This window comes from Pipistrellus kuhlii, unplaced genomic scaffold, assembly GCF_014108245.1.
Source record: "Pipistrellus kuhlii isolate mPipKuh1 unplaced genomic scaffold, mPipKuh1.p scaffold_m20_p_2, whole genome shotgun sequence".
NCBI lineage: Eukaryota > Metazoa > Chordata > Mammalia > Chiroptera > Vespertilionidae > Pipistrellus > Pipistrellus kuhlii.
Genome location: NW_023425515.1, coordinates 59712091 through 59738473, shown reverse-complemented (window position 1 = coordinate 59738473; position 26383 = coordinate 59712091). Strand labels below are relative to the sequence as shown.

At 40.1% G+C, this 26383-nt stretch overlaps 1 protein-coding gene across 3 annotated transcripts; it reads left to right on the top strand.

Annotated features, from left to right (window-relative positions):
- The first annotated feature begins 3536 nt into the window (after positions 1–3536).
- On the top strand, positions 3537–26097 carry GTPBP8 (GTP binding protein 8 (putative)). Of its 3 annotated transcripts, none has more exons than XM_036444792.2 (6): positions 3537–3911; positions 7266–7364; positions 13947–14077; positions 14959–15058; positions 19499–19617; positions 25186–26097. In XM_036444792.2, the coding sequence occupies exons 1-6, from the start codon at positions 3576–3578 to the stop codon at positions 25235–25237; spliced, it is 837 nt and encodes a 278-aa protein (XP_036300685.1). In that variant the 5' UTR covers positions 3537–3575; the 3' UTR covers positions 25238–26097. The 3 variants fall into 3 exon arrangements, with proteins under 3 accessions (XP_036300685.1, XP_036300686.1, XP_036300684.1); XM_036444793.2 differs by having other exon boundaries at positions 3538–3911; positions 25190–26097; XM_036444791.2 differs by lacking the exon at positions 25186–26097 and adding an exon at positions 24805–24907 and having other exon boundaries at positions 3538–3911.
- Positions 26098–26383: the final 286 nt, after the last annotated feature.

The window sequence follows — 26383 nt, the reverse complement described above, 5'->3', positions numbered from 1 at the left end:
ATCTCCAGATCTCGTTAGAGAAATCTGTTAGTACATCAGGCTCAACCTTAAAAGAAAGCTTAGAAAAAAACCTCTCTGAAGTTAACAATTTTTCTTCTTCTTTTTTTTAATTCTCACCTGAGAATTTTTTTTTTTTTTTTTATTGATTTTAGAAAGAAAAGAAGGAAGAGAGAGAAACATCAGTTGGTTGCCTCCCCTACGCACCACAACGAGGGATTGAACTCGAAACCTAGTTATGTGCTCTGACGGGGGAATCAAACTTGCAACCTTTTGGTGTATGAGATGACACTCCAACCAACGGAGCTACCTGGCCAGGGCTAGAAATATTTTCGAAAGGTACATATAGTAAATATAACATATAGTAAAACTAAATTACTTAATAAGCTCCCAAAGAAGAAGATCACAGAAAATATATATCTGGCCCTAGCTAGATAGCTCAGTTGGTTAGATGATTGTCCTGATACGTCAACATTGTGGATTTTATCCCCTATTGGACATACACAAGAATCAGCCAATGAAGTGGAACAACAACTTGATGGTTCTCTCTCTTTTTCTCTCTCAAAAATCAATAAATAGCCTTTGTAGATCAGTTGGTTGAGCACCTAACCAACATTGTTCTATGCACCTAAGGGTTGAGAGTTCAAATCCTGGTCAGGGCATATATCCAGGTTGTGGGTTTGATCCCTGATAGTGGGAGGGACAGCATGTGAGAGGCAACCAATTGACATCTCTCTTTCTCTCTTTCTCTTTCCCTCTCTCTCTCTCTCTCTCTCTCTCTCTCTCTCTCTCTTCCTCTCTCTAAATCAATAAAAACATATCCTTGGGTGAGGATTAAAAATAAATTTAAAAGTCAATAAATAAAAATTTAAAAAGAACATATATGTCTGTTGTTTCTTGAATGATGGTAAAATAATAAATTTTAAGAATAACAATTTATACCCTAATTAGAAATTACAAGGGCAAGTCATATATCATGTTGCATGTGTGTTCCATAAATTTGTGTCAACATATTAGGCGATATCTAATGTAAATGCTTTAAAAGAAAAAAAAACAGAATTAAATGTATTTCAAATTTAAAGCATTATCCTGACAGTAGTTATTAAGATTCAAGCAATTTAAGTTATATGTGGAAAGTTTTTCCATGCTATTTTCATTCATAAAATTCCTCTCCTTTCTTTCTTTCTCCCAATATTTTCTTCCCAATACAAGAGTTTGGGAATTAGATTGTGACCATGATTTTCTCATATTTTATTCCTGGCACCTACATTAATTCTGGCATAGCTGGCATTCAATAAATGTTAATAACTGCTGTTAAAAGAAGCAGAAAAATATGAGATCTAATCCATTACCTCTCTGCATCTAGAAGTAACTTTTCCAAGAATCTTGTTTCTGTCAGAGCATTTCTAGCATAGTATGAGAGTTCTTCTGTTCATGTTATGCTTGCTGACTCTGATGTCCCTGATCCTGCTTACCTATCTAGGCCTACATTTGCTTTCATGTTATACACGGATTCCATAAACTTGATATTTATAGGACTTGGATGTATATTGAGATCACTCTGGACACAGTGACCATTCATTATGAAGGCAGACATTATTGAAGGAACAACTGAAGTGATCATGTCCTAATGGTAAGACCCCAGCACTATTCTACCTCTGTTCCTTCTATTCTCATTAGATGAGCATGACAGAGTGTAACGATGGCATTTAGGTCAGCCAGATTTTAGCATTAAAAGTTGATTCTGATTCTGATTCTGAAGAATTCGTGTAAAGTATCTTCTCAAGTCACATATTAAATGTATTGACCTCCCCTGGCCACCAGTGTAGCAAAGCACATCCTGTCCTCCCTGCTGAGGCACCGGACCAAGGGTGGGTTTTCCGCAGTGCTCTGGGACTAGTGCCAACCCCATCGTTACGTTTGCATAATCTTCATGTCTGAGGAGCTGCTTGGATGTCTAATCCACACTCCCTTTCCCCATTAGGACTTACATCCTATTCTGAGTCACAGTCCTAACACCCAGAGTTGTATTTACATAGATACTTGAAAAAATAGAGTGAAGGGGGGAAATGGGATGATTAAATAAATTAAGTGGTTTTCCTTGTTATATTTATTTCCAATGTATTATCTGTTTGACTCCTCAAACTTTGGATCGAGCCTGAAACCCCGCTATGTGCCAGGAATTGAACCGGCAACTTTTTGGTGCATGGGATGATGCCCAACCAATTGAGCCACACTGGTCATTAATTATTAGGGGGTAATTTGGAACAATTCCTTCAGAGGATATTTTTCAATAGAGATATTAAAAATATACATGCACATATCCAATACTGTCAAGTCCTCTTTAAGGAATTTAGTCCACTCTCACAACTGGGTAAAGATAATTTATTTATGAGTGTTCACTGTAGCATTGTTTTTAATAACAAAATCTAATTAGAGATCAACCAAACTATGGGGAAATAAATAAAATTATATGCCCCTATTAAAAACAATCATGTAAGTGAGGATATACTAGTACTGATATAGAAAGACTTCTAAATATACTATTGAAAGTTCAGGGGGAGGATTTGGAACGGTATTCGAGTTAAAATACATACACACACACACACACACACACAATAGTAAATGTATCCAAAATAGCTGAATGTTTACAATAAAGTGTTTTATCATGGGAATGTTAGGGGAAGCCTAAAAGCCTAATATAAAGATTAAAAATAAGGCAGCCAGCAGCAGGTCAGACTACTGTAGTCATTGGTCTTGTTCATTAATTTTTGTATGACATTCATTCAAGAATTGCCCTGATTAGTCACTTAACAATCTGGGGAATCGCTCAAGAGGCTTGCGTTAAGATTGCTCTGCTGTTTGGTGCTGATGTTTCTAGAGAACTATAGACTTTTCAGCAGGAATACTTTTTAATTATTCATCATAATACATGTATCTCCCATTTCCGCGCTGATGACTTTGAATTGCTTTGAGAATCAACTTTTTAAATAAGTTATCCTTATGTGACTTCCATGAAACAACTCTGTAAACACCTGTTGCAAACTGTTTTTGCTTTTATTCTGTAAGAAATCTCGAAAATGTAGTGACATTTCCTGCAGCTAAAGAGAGGGCGAAAGTATAAACTGCCTCTTCCCTGGAAACCAGATGCCGCTTCAACCACTTTTGTCGCCAGCCCTTTTTTCTGTAAAATTGTGTTTCCTAGTGATGTGTACGTACCAGCCAAAGATGCGTGAGACAACCACAAAACTGTGATAAGTAAGCGGGCCTGAAATCTACAACTTCACACGTTTTCTTCTTCCTTTGAGCCTTAAGGGCCGCACAGCCGGGAGTGTCTTCTGACCACTGGAAACCAGTCAACAGTCTCCCCACAGCGGCAAACACGTCAAAGGCGCGCCATCAAGGTGTGACTCGCCACAGGACACCGCCTGCCCCCAGCTCAGTGCAGGCAGACCTCTGGACCGGAAGGGGAGACCACAGCGGACTACAATTCCCAGCAGGCGTGGAGGGACGGGTCACGCACGCGCAGCCCAAACGCTAGGAATGAGGTCCTGCTGCAGGGCTTCTGGGAGAGAAACATGGCGGCGCCCAGGCTGCGGCCGGGCATGGGCAGGCTCATTGAGATGCCCGCAGCGCTGGGGCGCTTGAGCCGAGCTTACAGCAAGTCCCACGCCTTCAGGGAGGTCCTACAGCTGCCAAAAATGGAACTGACGAAGCTCGTGTTCCCGTTACAGGAACTCCAGCGGCATCTCCACCCTGACGCCAGATCCGACCTTCATCTGAGGGTCTTTGACCCGAGCCTGGAGGACGTCGCGAGGGCGGAGGGCTTCTTCACGGCCACCCCTCGGAACCGCATCGAGTACCTGAGCTCGGCTGTGCGTCTGGACCACGCCCCCGACCTCCCCCGCCCGGAGGTGAGAGCGCCGCCGCCGGCCGGTGGCGGAGAGGCTGGGGAAGGGGTTTTGTCGTCGCTTACTTCTTGTTCCCAAAACATGAGAGGTTTCTTAGCTTTGTGGGAGCTTGTAACTATTTTAATTAAATAAGCAAGTCACTTCAGTGTGTGGCCCCAGCTGGTTTGGCTCAGTGGATAGAGTGTTGGTCTTGGAACTGAAGGGTCAAGGGCATATGACCCAGTTGTGGGCTTTATCCCCAGAAGGGGGCATGCAGAAGGTGGCCAATCAATGATTCTATGTCATCATTGATGTTTCTATCTCTCTCTCCCTCTCCTTTCCTCTCTGAAATCAAAATTTTAAAAAATTATTGAAAAAAAGAATAGTAAATAACTTCAGTTTGTGGATGAAAAGGGGCCATATGCTAACCTGACTCTCTCAGAGAAGGCCTGCTTGGCAGTCTTGCAAACTCAGAGACATAAAGGAACAACAGTATTTTTTTTTAATTGATTTCAGAGAAGAAGGGAGAGAGAGAGAAAAACATCAATGATGAGAGAGAATCATTGAATAGCACTAAAGCTGCCTCCTGCATGCCCCACACTGGGAATCAGGCCTGTAACTGGGGGCACATAGGCCGACTAGGACTCAAACTGTGACCTTGTGGTTCACAGGTCAATGTTCAACCACTGAGCCATGCCAGCTGGTGGCAATAATGCAGATTTTTTAAAAACAATTTTAGTGACATTTCATGATTGTGCATTTTATGCATATACTGCAGCTTAATAATATTTTATATTATTTAATAAAATATGTTCTAAGTCTGGTAAAAGAAAGCTCAGATCTCTTTACATACAGTAAGTCTTCACTTACACAGTGATGGTGTCTTGGAAACTGAGACTAAGCAACATAACTATAATGAAAACAATTTTACCAAAGGCTAATTAATACAAACAAGTGCTAAGTTCCTAAGGCATATTTCTGGTCCCCAAAACATCCCCTAACATCTAAATAAAGACCCAAAACATTTCTAATATTAAACATTGAAATAAAAGTGAACTATACATACATTTAAGAATGATTATTAAAAACAACTAAGGTAATTATTTTCGAACCTGTTTATTCCAGTTCAGGGTAACTGCCAGAGCTTCTTCTGGCAGCTCAGGGGGCAAGGCAGGAACCAGTCCTGGACAGGATGCCATGCAAGGTTCACTCACACACACCCTCACTCATTCAGAGTGGTACAGTGTAAACTCACTCGCAGGTTCACCTAATGTGCACATCTTACGGACATGGGAGTACCCGGAGAAATCCCACACAAACATGGGGAGAACGTACAAACTCCACATTCAGTGGCCCTGCCCATGAATTGATTTTTTTTTTTTCTCTCATCAACTTTATAACAAAATGTCCATGAAGGAATGGATGTTACTCAGGGATCTGCTGTATTTGTAGTAACTGCACAACTGCATTGAAAATGTCCTTCGAATATATTTAGAACTACTATAATTTAAGAACATATATATCATTTAATGATTTTGAGATAGCATTGCTTTTAAATTATTGGATTTTTTGAGTATTTGTTTTTTAAAATTCAATTTTATTAAAATTCAGTTTTATTATCTGTAGATTATCATTGCACTTAATTTGGCAGAGCATTTAAAATTTAAGCAGGATTCAGATTGATTCATTTTGAAGGACTGACCACAGTTTTGCATAATATATATTATAGTATCCCTGACCCCTGTCTACTAAATGCCATCTGATCATATTGATAATCAAAAATTTCCTCATAAATTTCCAAAACACACCCTCATTTGGAACCACTGATTAGTATTATACCCCCTTCAATACCATGTTAGAAAGCAGAGGCATGTGTATTAATGGTTACTATCAGGAATATATTGTTGCTTTCTACACTATAGAGCAGTGATTTTCAACCAGTGAACTACAAGAATTTTTAAAACATATAATATCTGACTAGTCAGGGGCACTTACCTCTGTTTCCTTCAGATTCTCAAATTAAAAAATGACAATAGCCATCTGGAGTGAATAAATCAAAATTATATTTTTTGTGTATGTGATTAGCAAAAAATAATATATATTTTTTGCTGTGTTAGAGAATTTTAGTAATTACTGTATGTGTGCCCTGAGCTGACTATAGTATAGAGCACTAAAGGAGAAAAGCTTAATTAGAAGAGAGTTCAAGAGAAAGGAATAACCTCTTAATTACATTGTGCTCTGAAAGTTTGTGGGGAAATGTAGTTCTGCTTCAAAAAGCTTTGTAAATATATGATGCTTAATAAATGTTACAGATATTCTTGAGTAGCATAGTGTAATGAAAAGTACAGGTTCTGAATATGGATGTCTTGAGTTCAAATTTCAACTCTTTTATTTTCTAGCTATATAATTTTGGGCCAGTATTTAACCTCTTTCTGCCTCATTGTATCATCTATATTATGGTGAGACAGGAGTGAAATAGCTTGACAGGTTTTTGCAACTAATACATAATAATAAATTTATGTATTAAGCTAATACTCAATTCTCTTTTTCTTCTTTAAAAATTTTTTTGTTGAATTTATTGGGGTGACATCCTATATTATAAAAGCCTAATATGCAAATAGACCAAACGGCAGAACAGAGGGAGGCCACCGGTGGTGACAGGGCGATGGGGGACAGGGCTGGCTGCTCACTGGACAGTGCTGTCCCTGATCTGCCGGCAGGTCACCTCCTGCAGAGGGAGGTTGGAATTCAGGGTAGTGGGCCTAAGCCATCAGTTGGACATCCCCTGAGTGCTCCTGCTCTGCAAGAGGTTGCAGGCCGGGCTGAGGGACAGCCCTAAGTGCATGAATTTTCATGCACCAGGCCTCTAGTTGTCTAATAAAATTATATAGGTTTCAGGTGTACAATTCTGTAATATTAGGCCCAGTGCATGAATTTATGCACAAGTGTGGTCCTTAGGCCTTGCTGGCCATCTTACCTAGTCCCGATCGGGGCCTGCCAGCCAGGGGGAATTACTGCGGGAGGTCGGCTGTGGGATCACACTGACCACCAGGGGTCAGCTCCTGCATTGAGCATCTGAGTGCACCTCATAGCAAATGGTCAACCAGATGTTTGGTCATAATGGTCACTTAGGCTTTTATATATATAGATATATAAATATCATCTATATATTATATTGTCTGTTCACTGCCCGAAGTCCAGTCTCCTTCCACACCATTTATTCCTCCTTTACCCTCTTCTAACTCCCCCCATTTCCCTTTCCCTCTGGTAATCACCGTATTATTGTCTGTGTCTATGAGTTTGTTGTTTTGGTTTTTTTTCTTTTGCTTAATTTCTTCACCTTTTTCACCCAGCTTCCCTTCTCTTTTCTTGTATAAGGTGTGTTTTATAGGCAGAAGCAATGTTGGAAAATCCTCCCTAATAAAGGCTTTGTTTTCATTGGCTCCAGAGGTTGAAGTCAGAGTCTCCAAAACCCCGGTATGTTGAAATTTCAAATCTGCCAGAACTCTCAATTGGTGAAGATGAATAAGAAATGTTGGAGGATACAAGAAATGATAATAGCCAAGTTCCTAGAAAAGTGATTTCTTTCAAACGAGTAGTAAAGTAAGAGATTTCATCAATGCCTTTGAATTTCTTTGAAGGAAAGGAAATATGTCTCAAAATTTATTTTAGTAGTCTTGCCAGTATCTTGAGGAAATCTTCCTTGGTCAAAATCCTTTCCAAAGAGTTGTTCTTTTGTTATTCTATACTAGAGGCCTTCTGCATGAATTCGTGCACAGGTGGGTCTCTATGGGTGGCCTGCAGGGATTGGGCCAAAACCCATTGTCCAACCTGCAGCTCCTACTGCTGTTCCTGCTTCTCCAGGCCCCGCTGTGCGTGCCGTGGGCCCATGCCCAATCAGTCCCGATAGGGAGAGCTCTTGCTGCCACAGCAGTGCTTGCCAGACATGAGCCCTGGGTCTGGCACCCTCCCAAAGGGAGTGCCTGCAGGATCGGGCTGAAACCAGCTCTCCTACATCTGCCAAGGGGACCCAGATTTTGAGAAGGCACAGGCCAGGTGCATGATCGAGCTGGGGAGGGACCGTGGGTGTGTCTAGCCCATCTTGCGCAATCCCAATCAGCCAGACCCCAGCAGCAAGCTAAACTTCTGGTTGGAGCACTGCCCCCTGGTGGTCAGTGCATGTCATAGCAAGCACATATCATTAGCATATTACTTTTTTTTAAAAATAAATTTTTATTGTTCATATTATTACAAATGTTCCTCATTTTTTTTGCCCTCCATTGCTCCCCTCCACCAGGTTCCCACCCCACCATCTGCCCTTTCCCCACCCCTCATTGTCCTCATCCATAGGTGCACAGTTTTTGTTCAGGCTCTTCCCACACCTCCCACTCTCCTTTTCCCCAAGATTTGTCAGTCCACTCCCCTTCCATACCTCTGATTCTATTATATTCACTAGTTAATATTGTTCATCAGGTTTGTTAATTCCCTTGGCTTTTAGATTCACCTGTTGATAGTTACGTATTTGTTGATCATAATTTTTATCTATACTATATCTTCTTCCTCTTCCTAAAGAACCCCTTTCAGCAATTCATATAATTCTGGTTTGGCGCTGATGAACTCCGTTAGCTTTTTTTTAATTTGTGAAGCTCTTTATCTGCCCTTCGATTCTGAGTGATAGCTTTGCTGGGTAGAGTATTTTTGGCTGTAGGTTCTTGCTATTCATCACCTTGAATACTTCTTGCCATTACCGTCTGGCCTGCATGGTTTCTGTTGAGAAATCAGCTAACAATCATATGAGTGCTTTTAATATGCTCTCTTTGTGTTTTGCTCTTGGAATTTTAATTATGATGTGTCTTGGTGTGGTCCTCTTGGATTCCTTTTGTTTGGGGTTCTGTGCACTTCCTGTACTTGTAAGTCTATTTCTTTCCCCAGGTGGGTGAAGTTTTCTGTCACTATTTCTTTCAGTATGTTTTTGGTATTTTGCTCTTTCTCTTCTTCTGGGACCCCCATAATTCTGATGTTGGTTCATTTGAAATTGTCCCAGAGGTTTCTTACACTATCTTTAACTTTCTGGATTCTCTTCTTGCTTCTGTGGAGTGCCCTCTGGCTCTTTGTGTTCCAAATCTTTGACTTGATTCTTGTGATCTTCCATTCTGTTTTTAGGACTCTGTATAATATTTTTTATTTCAGACAATGTATTGTTTATTTCTAGTTGATCCCTTTACATATTCTCATAGGTCTCCTTTATTTTATCGGCCTTTTCTAGGAAATTCTTGACAAACCTTATAAGCATGGTTTTGAACTCTATATCCAGTCGCTTCTTGTCCTCCATTTCTTTTGTTTGTGATCGTTTCCTTGTCTCAGCATTTTCACAGCTTCCCTGAGTTGGTAGGGTGGCTTTGTGTGCTAAGGTGTCCTATATGGTTGAGTGGGTCAGCCTCCCAGTTACCTGAGGTGGACAGTCTTGGTGTAGCCCTTTGTGGGCTGTGTGTGCAGTCTTGTTGTTAAGCCTTGCTTGTTGTTGGTATCACTGGGAAGCATTGATCTCCAAGCCAATTGGCTATGAGGATCAGAAGTGTCTCAGCTAGGAGGGTTTCTGTATTCCACTTGGATGGGGTGGAGTCTTGGGGTGGCACAGCCAAGCTTTGGTGAATCCCGCAAGATTAGTTGCAGGCGCATGCACCTCTTTGGTATAGGCACAGACAAGCTTTGATTTCTGTCTGTCCCTCCCTAGGAGCGTCCTATTCACGACGAACGAGAAAGCTAGCCACTGGAAGGGCTTCTGTGCTCCGCTTGGATGGGGCGGAGTCTCAGGTGGTGCAGACAAGCTTTATTCAGCCCCTCCCTACGAGGGTCTGGTTTCTGAGTCCTGCAGTAATGGCCGCTGGTTTCCCACACCTCGGAGAGATCTCTGCCCACTGCCAGACAGTCTGGCCCCTCTTTGTCTGGGACCGTCTATCAGAGCAATAGGGTGGTTCTGTTTTCCTCCAGAACAAGAAAGCTAGCTGCCACACATTAGTTGTCCGCTCTCTCCATGTGCAGGGATTAAGCCAGTAGCGAACTCAGCCTGCCCTCTCCGCACTCCGCAAGCAAGCCAGCAGAGAAGTCTGGCGGCTGCCTTTTTGCGCGCACAGTTCTTCGCACCTTCACAGTTCCTGAGGTTCACCGTGCCTTCTCTCTCCTTCCCAGATGGTAGAGCCTCCTCTCAGCCAGCCGTCTGGCACTTCAGGGCAATGTTTTCCCTGTTTTCCAGTTCTAAATTCAAATTTCTTATGGTAGGCTGCATTCAGGTGTCTACCCTATGTCGCCATCTTGGTTTCTCCTCAGTATATTACTCTTTGATTCATTGTTCTGTCTATTTGCATATTACCCTTTTATTATACAGGACTAGAGGCCCAGTGCACAGGTTTGTACACCAGTGAGGTTCTTGGTGTGGCCTGCAGGAATTGGGCCAAAACCAGCAGTCCAGCATTCCCTGAGGGATGTAGCGGTGCACAAAGGGGCAGGCAGCTAGGGAAGAGCCCAAGCCTGAGCTGGGTGCCGTGCTGCTCCCACTCATCCCACCCATGCTGCGCCTGCTGCCGCCACTCAGTAGACTTGCTGCCGCTCCACTGTGATCTCTGCGCGCCCGTCCTAGGGTGATACCAGTGTGCCATGACTGAAAAGTGGCCGTGGGCTCACACCCAGTCAGTCTCAATGCTGGTCCCAATCCTAGTCCTGATCCAGATGGGGGAGGGCTATGCAGGGGAAGTGTCCTCAGGAGAGGCTTGCACCTACACAGCTGTGCTTGCCAGCTGTGAGTCTGGCGTCTGGCTCCCGTTCGTCAGGTAAACAGCACTTCCACTGTGGGAGTGCACTGACCACCAAGGGGCAGCTTCTGCAATGAGCATCTGCCCCCTGCTGGTCAGTGCATGTCATAGCAACTGGCCAGCCAGTCAAACAGTTGCTTAGGCTTTTACTAGTATATATATATATAGATTCGCTTTCAAGAATGATCATCTTAGTTCTATATTGATTTTAGAGGAAATAGTTTTAAAGTAGGTTTTTTTTCCCCCTCTGTAATATTTTATATTTTGCTAACTCATACATACACCAGTCAGGTAAATCCCAATCTACTCTGGGCCAAATTATGTGCTTATTATCCCAACCAGTCTGCTGTAGTGTCCTACAGGCTTTCTAAATTTTAATTTTCTAATTTTTTCTATTTCCTTCTCAATGATGCAGACTCTGCCAATAGCTAAGCACTTCAGTACTTCCCCAAGTTCCTCTCACCTTACTATCCATCCATGGCAAAACATTCCCACCAATTCAGTGTTTACTGCCCTCTTTTTTTGCATTGGAACTCTTCCAAGAGACTTCACTAGTCCTTTCTTGCTTCTGACTTCTTCATAATGTTGATTCCCTGGCTCTGTCACTGATGATTGTTGTCATCCGTTAATTCTCCTGCCCTTCCTCCTGCTCTGCCTCACCAGATAACCCAGCTAAACTCTCACTTACAGGCAGGGTGTTTGGTTCATGCTATGAGAGGACAATGCAAGAAATGTATTTCTGACATTCCTCATCTATAATTCTAAAATCATTTTCTTATTGATACACTGGAGGCCTGGTGCACAAAATTTATGCACTGGGGGGTGTCCTGCACCCTCTCTAATCAAGAACCCTTATGGGATCGGGCCTAAACCAGCAGTTGGACATCCCTCTCACAATCCAGGACTGCTGGCTCCCAACCATTCGCCTGCCTACCACCCTGATCACCCCCTAACCACTCCCCTGCCAGCCTGATCAACACCTAACTGCTCCCCTGCCAGCCCAAGTGTCCCCAATTGCCCTCCCCTGCTGTCCAATCACCTCCAACTGCCCTCCCCTGATGTCCTGGTAACCCCCAACTTCCCTCCCCTGCCGGCCCAGTCACCCCCAACTGTCCTCCTCTGCTGGCCTGGTCACCCCTATCTTCCTTCTGCCGGCCCGGTTGCCCCCAACTGCCCTCCCCTGTAGACCCACACCCCCCTCCCCCCCAACTGCTCTCCCCTGCAGACCCAGCTTCCCCCAACTGCTCTCCCCTGCACGCCCGGTCCCCGCCAACTACCCTCCCCTGTAGGCCTGATCCTCCACAAGAGCCCTCCCCTGCAGACCCAATCCCACCCAACAGCCTTCCCCTGCAGGCCCAGTCGCCCCTACTGCCCTCCTGGGCTGGCCTGGTGGCCCCCAACTACCCTCCACTGCCGGCCATTTGTGGCAGTCATCTTTGACCACATGTGGGCGGCCAACTTTGACCACATGGGGCAGCCATCTTGTGTGAGGGTGTCAGGGTCGATTTGCATATTACCTCTTTATTATATATTGTAGTATAGTTGACTGGGAACCTAAGCACCATTTATAACACCTTTTTCTGAAAATATTTGTTCTAAGTTTCAAACAATTGACTGTTTATTTATCTTAATCTTTCCTTTTCTGATTAATAAATATCCATAGAGATAAAATCTTGAATAATCCACTTATCATGACATCAATCTTAGTTGCACAGATTTTTTTTTATAGTGTTGTACATGTTTTTTTTTAAATGGTATAATGAAAGTACTTAAACCCATCCAGTGAAACATTGAAAGCATACTGATTTTAAGGAAGCATTAATCTGATATAATAAAAACCTAATATGCTAAGTGTCTGGCTGGCAGGTCAGCCGTTCAACCAATCAAAGCATGATATGCTACTGATATGCTAAGGCTGCTCAACTGCTCACCATGATGTGCACTGACCAATAGGAGTCAGACAATCGACTGCTCAACCAGTTGTTATGATATGCACTGAGCACCAGAGGGCAGATGCTCCAACTGGTAGGTTAGCTTGCTGCTGGGGTCTAGCAGATTGGCACTGAGTGAGAAAGGCCGGACATGCCCTGGAGCTCTCCCACGGTCCCTCCCCGGCTGGCCAACCTCTCATGTCCTTTCCTGGCCCCAATCGTGGGTGGATGGGAGGTGATCAACCAAAGACTATCATATTTATTAAAAGACTGAAATGCAAATGACTGAACACAGAGTGACAGGTCACTATGACATGCACGGACCACCAGGGGGCAGGCGCTCAATTGCAGGAGCTTCCCCCTGGTGGTTATTGTGCTCCCACAGGGGGAGCATCGCTCAGCCAGAAGTCCGGCTCATGGCTGGCCTTGCCTAGCCATGGAGGTGGAGCCCCTCCCACTTTCGCAGCAGCCCCAAGGATGTCCGACTGACAGCTTAGGCCTGTTCCCCAGAGAGCAGGCTTAAGCCAGCAGGTGGACATCCTCCCAAGGGCTCCCGGACTGTGAGAGGGTGTAGGCTGGGCTGAGGAACCCCCTCTGAGTGCATAAACTTAGAGCACCAGACCTCTAGTCCAGGCATAATAAACTATCAGGTTTTACATCTAGGTTTTATGGTTGTATTTAATTTAAACTGTGCCAAATTCATTTCTTATTAGAGGTACATTACTCATCAGAGAATATTGACTAGTAGAGTCTCACCAGGTTAACTTTTTTTTTTTTTTTACTGAGAACTAACGAAACAGGAAAGACTTCCAAAATATTTTGCCTACATATTTTTAATATGGAATCTAAAGTTCTTCTTCAGTCATATATATTATCTTAAAATTATGAGTTGGAGAGGAGTAGTATCTAAGCATATCTCCAGCCACTCTATCTTTTTAGTTTTTGTTTTCTTTAATCCTTACCCAAGAAGTGAGGATATTTTTTCCATTGATCCCAGAGAGAGTGAAAGGGAGGGGAGAGTGAGAGAGAGAAACATCATTGTGAGAGAGACACATCAATTGGTTGCATGGGGATCAGACCTGCAACATAGGATTGTACTCTTGACCCAGGAATTGAACCTGTGACCCTCCAGTGGGTAGGCTGATGCTCTAACCAGCCAGGGCTTTATCTTCTTTTCCTGTTTAATTCAGTAGCTGGGATTATATACAGAATATTTATTCATGTTAATAAATATGATTGAATAGAAAATATTTTGAGTTATAAAATATATACTGAACAAATTTTAAGCAAGTTTTCACTTTTTCTATTTATTTTATCAGGGCCACACAAAGAAAATGAATTTTTTCAAAGTTGGAAAATATTTTACATTGGTGGACATGCCAGGTTATGGCTATCGAGCACCTGAAGATTTTGTTGATATGGTAGAGACCTATCTAAAAGAACGAAAGAAGTAAGGGGGGGAAATGGTTTATAATAGTTATACATTTAAACCAAAAGCATATTTTTGGTAATAGAGCATTCTACACATGATAACCACTTCAGTTTTATCAAATGACTTTTAAAAAGTTCATTTTATTCTCATAATATTCTGCAACACATCATTTACAACCAAAGTATTTACTGCATATTTGCTTTGTTTTTTTCCTGTAGGTTAACTTAATCTGAAATTCAAGTATTTTTCTAAATTGAGACTATAAATAGTACTTCAGAAGAGTTTACTAATGTTTTTATACCAAACTCTTAGCTGGCTAATTTTGAAAATGAAAATTGTTGATTAATGTGGTATTTACTAAATATAAACAAATTTTGTAAATTCTAATTATTCTTAAAGTACTCCTGACATCACATCCTTCATAAATGTTTCCTTTTATTGGTCTTCCTAGGTAGGCAAGTATTTCAAGCTTTGCACTTATATAGGAAAATTTATGTTAAACTTTTGAAGTATAAAGAAGTGTTAAGTATCTTTCTTGTTGTGGCTTTACATAGACATTAATATGAGATATTTATATAAGATATTTATACATGTCTCTCTCTCTCTCTCCCACTAGAGTTCAGGCTTTTAGAGGAAGGGGCTTACTCACCTTTGCATCCAATTCCAAGTATAGAGTCATGTGCAATACATGCTTCTGAAATAAATTAATATTTAGTGAATTTATTTAACTATTGGATTATAGGATAGACCTAGTGAATTGAGGATTCCTTTTGCCTAAAAATGTTTTTAAATTTGTATTAAAAATCAAAGGAAAATTTATTGGTATACCTTGAGAGGTGGGGAAGGAGGAAGGAATGAATTTTATATTGCCATTAATCTTTATTTCTGTATTCTTACAGTTTGCTGAGAACGTTTTTGTTAGTGGATAGTGTTGCTGGAATTCAGAAAGCAGACAATATTGCCATAGAAATGTGTGAAGAGTTTGCATTGCCTTATGTAGTAAGTATTTCTTTTGAGTCATGGTTGCAATTAGAAATACATACCGGTTGTGTGTGTCTGTGTCTGTCTCTTTTTAATGGATAAGTCTTTCCTCTTCAAGAGATAAAGGAGCACCTTTTATATAATCTTTACCATTGTTAGCCATTAATAAAATAAATTATGTACTACTTTTATTCTCTCTTCCTTTTCTCAGCTTTAAGTTTTCAAAAATATAGTCAAAGTTGGTTTTTTTTTAAACTGTTTATTTAGGTGCTCCTAGGTGTGTTTTTTTTCTGTTACTGTTTTTGTTTTGTATTTTAATGGCAATGTGAATATTTGTCCAAAATGTTAGCAGCTCTTTAAAAGTAGCTTGGCAGATAGTACTTAACAGTGTGTAAATAAAACTGCAACTAAAAATTTGTTAAACTAATTTGGAATTTAAGAAACATTACAAGAACATAGCAGGCTCCAGCACACACACAAGTAGGATTTTTATACTGTACTAGAGGTCAGGTGCATGAATTCGTGCACGGGTGGGATCCGGCAGCCTGACCTGATGGGGGCTGGCCATGTCAGTGAGGGGAGGGGCCACCGGAAGTTGGGGGAGGGACGGCAACTGGAGACCCGAGTGGGCCATTTGTCTGCTGCAATATACGTCATAGCAACTGGTCATTTGGGTTGTTCCACTCGTTCTGTTGTTCTGGCCACTAGGCTTTTATATATAGAGATTCTTAAAGAAAACAGGATTTCTTATGTTAAAATCTTACCAATATTTTATTATTTGATTTATAATAAAATACTGATTAGTATGTGATCGGCAAACTGTGGCTTGCAAGCCATATGCAGCTCTTTGGCCCCTTGAGGCACACACACTGTGTGATTGAAATTTCGTGACCCATGTGCAGAAGTCTGTTTTCAGCTCTCAAAAGAAATTTCAATCATTGTAGTTTATTTCGCTCTATTGACTAATGAGTTTCCCGACCATTGGATTAGTAGGTTGATATAAACATTCATTTTGCTTTGTGAGTTTTACAAATAAAGAAGCACTCTTAAATTTCCTAAGGAAAAGTGAAGAACCCATTGGCTAAACTTTGGTTTTAAACAATAGTGAGTAAACTACTAAATTTGACAGTGGAGTTTAATACAAGTCAAACTTTAATAGTGAGCAATTTTTCTTTATTGCTATACTTATGGAATTCTTCGGGTTTGCAAAGCCCTTTGAAACGTTAGTGAAAATATAGAGTTTTGAGGAGTCAAAGGATTGATAAACTTAGTCTACAAAGTAAAAATGCCTAAGTAATGCCAAACTGGGTTTTTTTAAGTGATAATATTCCTGATTTGGTGTCATAGCTATCAGTTTATGAAATCACATATTTTCTTCAGTTTTAGCACCAAAGCCCCACCATTAAACCCTTTCTGAAAAAGAGTTTGTACTAGAGGAATTATGTTTCCTTTTAAATATCAGCATTTGGAAGAAAAAAAACAAAAAACAAGATGGTGACATAGGTAAACACCTGAACTTGCTGGCTTGCACAACCACTTTAAAACTACAACTAAAAGACAAAACGGACATCTCCCAAAACCATAGGAAGGCTGGCTGAGTGGAAATTTTACAACTAGAAGGGAAGAGAAAAGCACTCTGAGACTCAGAGGAGCTGGGGAAGTAAAGTGCAGAGGTATGGAGGTGCACAAATGGAGAGGGCTGGCAACTGAGGACATGGCTGTCTTTTTCAAGCAGGAGGGAGACACGAGCTCCTGATTGCTCTGAACTTCAGTTACGGACGATACTCTGGGGACCCAGACTCATATGGTGAGAAACTGGACTGTCTGGCAGTGGGTGAAACACAAGGGCAGCTTTCTCTCAGAGATGCTTGCAGAGATTACCATGGGACACTGAGACCCAGGGCCTCTTGGGGCAAGGTGAACAGGAAGCCATTTCTGTTTGCTCCAACCTGAGACTCTGCCCTATCCAAGCTGTGTGCAGAGGCTTTTGCATGTGAATGGCCTGGTCCTTTGAAATCTAAACTTACCTAACAAACTGCAACTGAGTCAGAGAGACCCAGAACATCCAAAAGAAGGCCCAAGTCCCCAAGGCAGCTTGCATGGCTTCACAGCTGGGCCTCATCTGGGCACCTCCAAAACCCCAAAAAAGAAGATGAATCTACAGATCTCTCTGTAGTTCCTGCTGGGTGGCCTCCTTTGAGATCTAAGAGCCAGTGTACCAAGGGGTCATCGTAGGACCATCCAGATTACAACTCCTCAGATCCATAAGTGACACACTCAGGTAGCAGGCTCAGGAGCACCAAAGTCCACTGAATCAAGTCTTCCCTCATAAGGGTGCCTCCAGCACAGAAGTTCTCCCAGTGTAGATACAGCTGATCCTCACAGCCAATTGGCCTGGAGGTCAATTCTCCCCAGTGATACCAACAACAGTCAAGGCTTAATTACAGCAAGACTATGCACACAGCCCTCAAAGGGATGCACCAAGAGTGTCCACCTCAGGTAACGGGGGAGGCCGAGCCACTGGGCCCTATATGACAACTACCACACAAAGCCACTCTATCAATTCAGGGAAGCAGCCAAATTGTGGAGACAAAGAAACAGGTCACAAATTAAAGAAATGGAGGAAAGTAAACCACTGGATATAGAGTTCAAAACCACAGTTATAAGGTTTTTTCAAGAATTTTCTAGAAAAGGCTGATAAATTTAGTAAGACCCTCAAGGATATGAAAAAGAACCAAGTAGAGATTAAGCATGCACTGACTGAAATAAAAAATATTATACAGAGACCCAACAGCAGATTACAGGATAACAAGAATCAAGTAAAAGATTTGAAACACAAAGAAGCAAAAAACAACCAACCAGAAAAGAAAAAAGAATCCAAAAATATGAAGATAGTGTAAGGAGCCTCTGGGACAACTTAAAGCATACCAAAATCCGAACTATGGGGGTGCCAGAAGAAGTGAGAGAGCAAGATACTGAAAACTATTTGAAGAAATAAGGACAGAAAACTTCCCCAACCTGGTGAAAGAAATAGACTTACAAGTCCAGAAAGCACACAGAACCCCAAACAAAAGGAATCCAAAGAGGACCACACCATGACATATCATAATTAAAATGCCACAGGCTAACGACAAAGAAAGAATATTAAAAGCAGCAAGAGAAAAAATGGTTAGTTACCTATAATGGAGCACCCGTATGACTGTCAACTGATATCTCAACAGAAATTATGCAGGCCAGAAGGGAGTGGCAAGAAATATTCAAAGTGATGAATAGCAGGAACCTACAACCAAGATTACCTTACCCAGCAAAGCTATCATTCAGAATTGAAGGGCAGATAAAGAGCTTCACAGATAAGAAAAAGCTAAAGGAGTTCATCACCGCCAAACCAGAATTATATGAAATGCAAAAAGGTATTCTTTAAGAAGAGGAAGAAGAAGAAAAAGGCAAAGATAAAAATTATGAACAACAAATACATATTTATCAATAAGTCAATCTAAAAATCAAGTGAATAAAAAATCTGAAGAACAGAATGGACTGATGAATATAATAGAATCAGGGGCATAGAAAGGGAGTACACTGAAAATCCTTGGGGGGAAAGGTGTGTGGAGGGTTCGGGAAGAGACTGTACAAAAATCATACACCTATGAACGAGGACAATGGGGAGAAGGGTGGAAGAGCATGGGGTGGGGAGGGAACCAGGTAGAAGGGAGCTATGGAGGAAAAAAAGAGGAACAATTGTAATAATCTGAACAATAAATATTAAAAATAATAATAATAAAGATTAAAAAATAAAAATAAATATCAGTATTTGCCTTGATAAGGAAAGACTTCCATTCACAGATCTCATAGGTCATTAGAAACCACACACTTTTTGCTTCTCACTCCCTCTGCCCATCTACATTTTATAACAGAAAAGTATGAATGATGAATCAGGAAATTTAATGTTATAGAAATTCCCCAAGAAAATCTGATAGATCAAGGTTTTACTTTTTAATTGATTTAATAACCAGCCATACCTTGGCCTTACCTGTAGTATGTAATTGTCTTTGAATAAGTAAATTATTCAATGTTATTACTTACTAGTAAGCCTAATAAGTTATAGGCTTACTTGGAATGTAATTATATAAAACTTGAAATAATGGATACAACCAACTAAATCTGGGTTTCTAATTTTTCCTTTAGGTTACATGTGAGATGAAACCATTTTGTGTGTCAAGAATGATTATAAGTTGCCAATTTTATATGAATAAACTCGACCCAATATTACTAACATATTTCTTTGATCACAGATACAGAGTGATGATATGAAACATTTGGTTTATGGTAGTTGCAAATATGGCTTTAGGGTCCTTTTCACTAGTTTTTAATTCAAGTAGTAAACTCCTGTGTAGTTAAAGCACATAATGTATGCTTCATACGTTGCATACATGAACTCATTTAGTTGTTTGTTTTTTGCAGATGGTGTTAACAAAAATTGACAAATCTTCCACGGGACATCTTTTAAAACAAGTGCTTGAGATCCAGAAATTTGTTGCCACTAAAACGCAAGGATGTTTTCCTCAGTTGTTTCCTGTAAGGTAAGAGTTGAATTGTTTTTATAGCTTTATAAACTCTCAACTTTTAGTATTAAATCAGTGTTGCTTGTCATTTCTCAGCCTTTAGACTAAAATTAGGAAAGTTTGGAAGACTATGCACTTAGCCAAGATTTTTTGGTACAACCCATAAATGCTTTTATTTTTTCCTTCAATTTATTCCTTCTGCAAGTTTTGCTATATCTTCCTTGTAGGCATTTTCATTCTCTTTCTTCCTCGGCCTAGCTCAACCCTGTACCACAACAGAAGTTTTCACTTTTACTTTTTTTTTAAATTATTATTTTTTTACTATATATGTTTTATTTTTATTTCAGAGAGGAAGGGAGAGATAGCAACATCAATGATGAAAGAGAATCATTGATTGGCTGCCTCCTGTACACCCACTACTGGGGACTCTTAGGGGCAGGAATAAATCCTAATTCTTCCTAGAACCCTGAGCATTATCATAAAAAAATAGTAAGTATCAATAGTAATAAAAGCTTAATATGCTAATTTGATCAGACGACCTTCTGGATGAAGCCAGGGTTTCCAGGGAAGCCCGGGTCCTGGTCGCCAGAGGGAAGCCGGTGCAGGCAGTCAGGGGGAAAGAAGGCCTACTCTTGCCCCAATTTCGTGCATCAGGCCTCTAGTTTAATAATAAGGAAGTGATACTTCAGCTTAAAAAGGCAACAGAAACATAAGATGAGCAAATTATGCCTAATAGCATTTTTTTTTTAATTAGTTGATTAGAAGCTGAGTTTGAATTAACGTAATGGGGCTAGGGGGAAACTGATGTTTTTGGATTTTTTGTTTGATTTTGTTTTTTTTTAATTACATTAACAGGATTATAGTGTTTAAAACAAGAGAATGATCAAGCAGTAGTCCCACACTGCCATGAGCTCTATGCCACCAAACTAATCAAGTAAGATTGTGACTCTACTTAAGAACAATTAGCACTATCTGAAAACTGATGATCTTGGGGAGGTTATAACACTAGATCATTCAAAACACTTAATTGATCATCACACTAAACATTCCTATTTCACAGTTACAAGTCGGAGAAGTAAAGTGAGTTCAGAGAGGTATTGGCTATAATAGAAAGAACTTAAGCCTTAGAGTGAGGCCATAGGTTTGCATGGTTCCTCTATTTCTATGCTATAGATTTTAAAGCAATTTATTTCATTTTGAGTCTTTTTTTCTCTAGTAATAATGGTTGAAAGTATCAAAATGTATTGTGACTTAGTACACAAAATATAATAAATGTTAGTTTCCTTCCTTGCCAAAGGTCAGTCAGCAAATGGCAGGGTCAGGCCAAGAACTCAGAATATCAGATTCGTTAATACTTTTTAGGGGAATTCGCTTATTTCCACCTCCTCCTTCTCCCTCCTCCTCCCTCCTCCTCCTCCTTCTTCCTCCTCCTCCCTCCTCTTCCTCCTTCACCCTCTTTCTCCCTCCTTCTCCCTCCTTCTCCCTCCTTCTCCCTCCTCCTCCTCCTTCCTCCTCCACCTCCTTCCTCCTCCTCCCTCCTCCTTCTGCTCCTACCTCCTCCTCCCTCCTCCTCCACCTCCTTCTTCCTCTTCCCTCCTTCTCCTCCTACCTCTTCCTCCCTCCTCCTCCTCCCTTCTACTATTTTTTTTCTTCTTTTTTTTTTAAAAAAAAAATTTGATTTTAGAGAGAGGAAGGGAAGGAGAGAGAAACTTTTATGTGAGAGAGAAACCTAATTTGGCTGCCTCCTGTATACCCACTACTGGGGACTCTTAGGGGCAGGAATGGCTGGCTCCCACCTGTGCCAACACCTTGGATTGAACCCACACCTCGTAATGTGCCCTGACCAGGAATCGAACCTGCTACCTCTTGGTGTATGGGATGACATTCCAACCAACTGAGCCATACCAGCCAAGGCAGGAGTTCTCTTCTTTAGATATGCCAGCATTCACTGCTGCATAACCCTGGAATGACCGCTGCCCCTGTGTGCTACTCACCGTACATGACCAAAACACTATAGAAGCCAACAGCACTTAAAATCCAAGAATTGAGACACAGGAGTCTGCTGACTTTCAAGTACATCAGCATTCACTATACCACAGTGACCACATACAGGAACTTGGCAGCCTGTACTCCATAGTTTTCTAAACCCAATTTAGAAAGTAGAGTTAAATATAATCCTTGCTATTACTAGCATGACCAAATCCCAGTCCATTCTTCCGGAAGGATATTGGCTTCATCATAAAATAATTATTATAAAATAAGTTAGATTTTATTTCTTTCTCTTCCTGTATGACCTTTATAGGAGAAAGGTGGAAATGGGAATAGACATGTAATCCAGAGAGGTTTGGCCTTTAAGCCTAAAGTCAAAAGTTAAGTTCTAACCTTCATGTCTGAACTCTGCCCCAGCTGAGTGGAGAAGTATAAATGGTGAAAGGCTCCTAAAGATTGATGCTGGGATCAGTCTATCATTATAAACAGTATAGAAGAAATATGTAAATAGGCACAGTATGATCACTTCTGTGGTTTTCTGTTTTCTATCTAGTTAAATTCCAAGCAAATGAGAACTGATTGTAATGACAGAAACGTTGCAAATGATTTCAAAGTGTCATAGTTAGTGTGTGGACTATCTAACTTGTATTTCTCCTTTAAACTATATATGTATAACTCCATTTATAATCCAAGAACCATTATGGACTATTCTCAAGCAGGCAGGTTTGATCAGAAAAGTCTAAAATGCTGTACTTTATCAAGAAGGGAATTAGCAATGCAAGAAAAAAGAGTTTACCTATTTAATATACACGTATCCACACCATATCTATATCCATAAAAGTCATAATGGATCCATAGAAGTCCATATATCCTGAGGAACCAAGTAATCACTTTAATGCTGACACATGGATGAATGGATATGGATCACTAAGACAGATAAATAACAGATACAATAATGGTTATGATAGTTTTTTAAAAATCCTGAGAAAAGGTCTAAATTATCAAGGTGATTGCCTCTTGTCATAAAAAGAATAAACTAAAAGATCAAACAGTTTAGTCTGGGAAATAAGAAGCAAAATGGTAGATATTCCAGTGGCATTTTTCACTGAAATAGAACAAACAAGTCTAAAATTTGTATAGAATCACAAAAGACCCTGAATAGCCAAAGCAATCTTGAGAAAGAAAAACAAAGCTGGAGGCATAATGCTTCCTGACTTCATACTATATTACAAAGCTGTAGTAATCAAAACAGTGTGGTATTGGCTTAAAACAAACACACAGATACAAATAGGGAGGTTAAAAATAAGACCATTCATAATGGTCAATTAATTTACAGCAAAAGAAACAGGAACATTCAATGGGGAAATGAAAGTCTCTTTAATAAATGTTACTGGAAAAATGAAAAGCCACATGCAAAAGAATGAAATTAAACTACAATATACTGTAAACAAAAATTAACTCAAAATAGACTCAAAGACTTGAATGTAATACCTGAAACCATAAACTCTTAGAAGAAAATATAGGCAGTAAGTTCCTTGACATTGGTCTTGGTGATAATTTGTTGGATCTGATTCCAAACACAAAAATAAACTAGTAGGACTACATCAAACTAAAAAGCTTCTACAAAGCAAAGGAAATCATCAACAAAATGAAAAGGCTACCTAACTGGGAGAAAATATTTACAAATAATATATGTGATAAGGGATTCATATCCCAAAATGCACAAAGAACTCATACAACTCAGAAAAATAATAATACAATTTAAAAATAGGTAGAGGATCTGAAGAGACATTTTTCCAAAGAAGACGTACAGACAGCTAACAAATACATGAAAAGATGCTGAACATCACTATTCACCAGGGAAATGCAAATCAAAACCACAATGAGATACCATCTCTTGCCTGTTAGAATGGCTGTTATCAAATAGACTTGAAATAAATGTTGGCAAGGATGTGGAGAAAAGGTAACTCCTGTGCACTGTTGGTGGGAGTGTGAATTTCTACTGCCATTATGAAAAACAGTGTGGAGGTTCCTCAAAAACTTAAAAATAGAACTACCATTTGTTCTAGCAATTCCACTTCTGGATATTTATCCAATGAACATGAAAACACATATTTATCCAATGTACCCCATGTTCACTGCAACATTTTTTCAATTGCCAGAGTATGGAAGCAACCTAGGTGTCAGTCAGTGGATGAATAAAGATGAAGGGGTTAAATACACAGTGGGATACTTTTTGGCCAGAAAAATGAATGAAATCTTATCCGTTTATTACATGGCTGGACCCTGAAGCATGCTAAGTGAAATAGTGAGACAAACACCTTACCATGTCCTTTATTTGTGGAATTTAAACAACAAAATCCAAGCTCCTAGATAACAGTGAAGACATTAGTGGTTGCCAGAGGGGGCGGGGGGGCTGGGTGGTGGGAGAAATGAATGAAGGGGTCAAAAGGTACAAGCTTCCAGTTGTAAAATAAGTCCTGGATGTAATATACAGCATGGAGACTATAAATAATACTGTATTGCATATTTCAAAGTTACTGAGAGCAGATCTTAAAAGTCCTCATCACAAGAAAATAAATTTTGCCCTAACCGGTTTGGCTCAGTGGATAGAGCGTTGGCCTGCGGACTCAAGGGTCCCAAATTTGATTCCAGCCAAAGGCATGTACCTTGGTTGCGGGTACATTCGCAATGGGAGGTGTACAAAAGGCAACTGATTGGTGTTTCTCTCTCATCGATGTTTCTAACTCTCTATCCCTCTCCCTTCCTCTCTATAAAAAAAAATCAATAAAATATATTTTTAAAAAGATAAAATAAATAAATTTTGTTATTATATATACTGATGGATGTAAACTAGACTTATTGTGATCATTTTCTAGTATATACAATACTAAATCTTTATGTTATACATCTGAAACTAATATAATGTTATATGTCAATTGTCTTCCATATAGAAAAACAGAAACAACTTTTAGTCTGCCAAGTAAGAAAACAAAATATAGTAGATAATAGTGACATTTTTAGAATCATGAAGGTAATAGATCAGATAGTGTGGAGGACTAGATTTAGGGACTCGGGAAGATTCAAGGCCAATTTAAGATGTTCTCTTTCATACATGAAACTCAGCTTGTAAACAGTTTTTTTAAGCTAGATGAATTCAGATCTGTTACTACCTCTGAAGTAAGGACAAAAATGATTTTTCTTTTCTTTTCACAGTGCTGTGACCTATTCTGGAATCCATCTGTTGAGATGTTTTATAGCAACTATAACAGGAAATCTTAAGACTAATTAACGGCACCTAACTTTGCTGAAGACTCAACATTTTTTATTTTTTAAGCAGTGAAAGGCTAGATATATTTCCCCGTGGAAATAGAAATACAGCCCAGCCGAAGTGATTCAGTGGTTGAGCATCGACCCATGAACCAGGAGGTCAGAGTTCGATTCCTGGCCAGGGAACATGTCTGAGCTGTGGGCTCAATCCCGAGTAGGGAGTGTGCAGGAGGTAGCCAATCAATAATTCTCTCTCATCACTGATATTTCTGTCTCTCTCCTCCTATCTGAAATCAATAAAATTATATGTTTTTAAAATGGAAATAGAAAGGATGAAAACAGAGGATCTGAATTGACCTGTACATCTCCAATACCCTGAGCAAAACCCTTAATTTCCTCTCCTATTCAATGGGTATAACACTGCCTACCCTACAATTACTGTGCACACGAAGTAGATTTAAAATATTCTACATCTTAAACAGCAAAACAGCATATATATATCTGTGAAATACAAAATAATGGTTTGACCAAATAAACACTAGTTTGTTATCCTTTTCATGAACTTTTAATGATTATCATTTCTGCTTCATTTAACCCTGACATCAAACCCAATCTTGAACAAGACAATTCTCTCCATCTCCGGCTGCTCCCACCCTGAGATCCCTTTTAGATGGAAAGGCTTTGAGGGATCCCAATGTGAAAACCTTTCCAGAAATTCATTCCTGAGGAATACTTAATTTCTCTCATATCCTTTCATCAAAACTTGTTACAAAACTCTTACTATATCCAATTTTTCACTAAAATGGAAATATTTTTTCAATAAATTTAAAAAAATGCACAAATTTTAGACAAAATGGGAACCATTATAAAGTCCTGAATAGATATATGTCTAACAATAGATAAGAGATTATAGTGAATGCACAGAATGTTGCTTGAAGGGCACATTAAAACCTGGTCAGAAGGACTGCCTCTGTGAAGGGGGAATAAGATCTTTATTGCTATTTGTGGCTGACATTGTTACTGTGAGCATCTATTGTTTTTTTTTGTGTGTGTTTCTTTTTTTCAATAAAAATGAAGCCCTCAAGTGTCTAATTTCATGTATTATTTCAAGCAGTACTTACTGGCTCACAATTAAAGATGACTATCGTTAGGCAGTTCTATGCAAAGAAAGCAGTACCTGGAGAGTCTAGCTCCTGGGAAGGAACATTGCCTGACCCTGACCTCGGAGTATGGTGTGTGCCCTTGTAGAAGGCAGGCACCTTCTTCATCTGCTCTCACTCATCCTGCTGCTCTGAAGCTGTGGGCAGATGGGCCATCATTGCTACTAAAGCTAGCATCTGTGAGGATTAAGTTTGTTTTACATATAGTTGTATCCCCAGACATTCCTAATGCTTCTGAATGAATGGATAGAATGGTGAAGAGTATAAATAAATAAATCCAATTTACACGTTAAGCACCCAGTCCCCGGTGACAAAACACAAACCAGGCTGGGTGCTTAATGTGTTAACCAAGTTTACTCCTCACA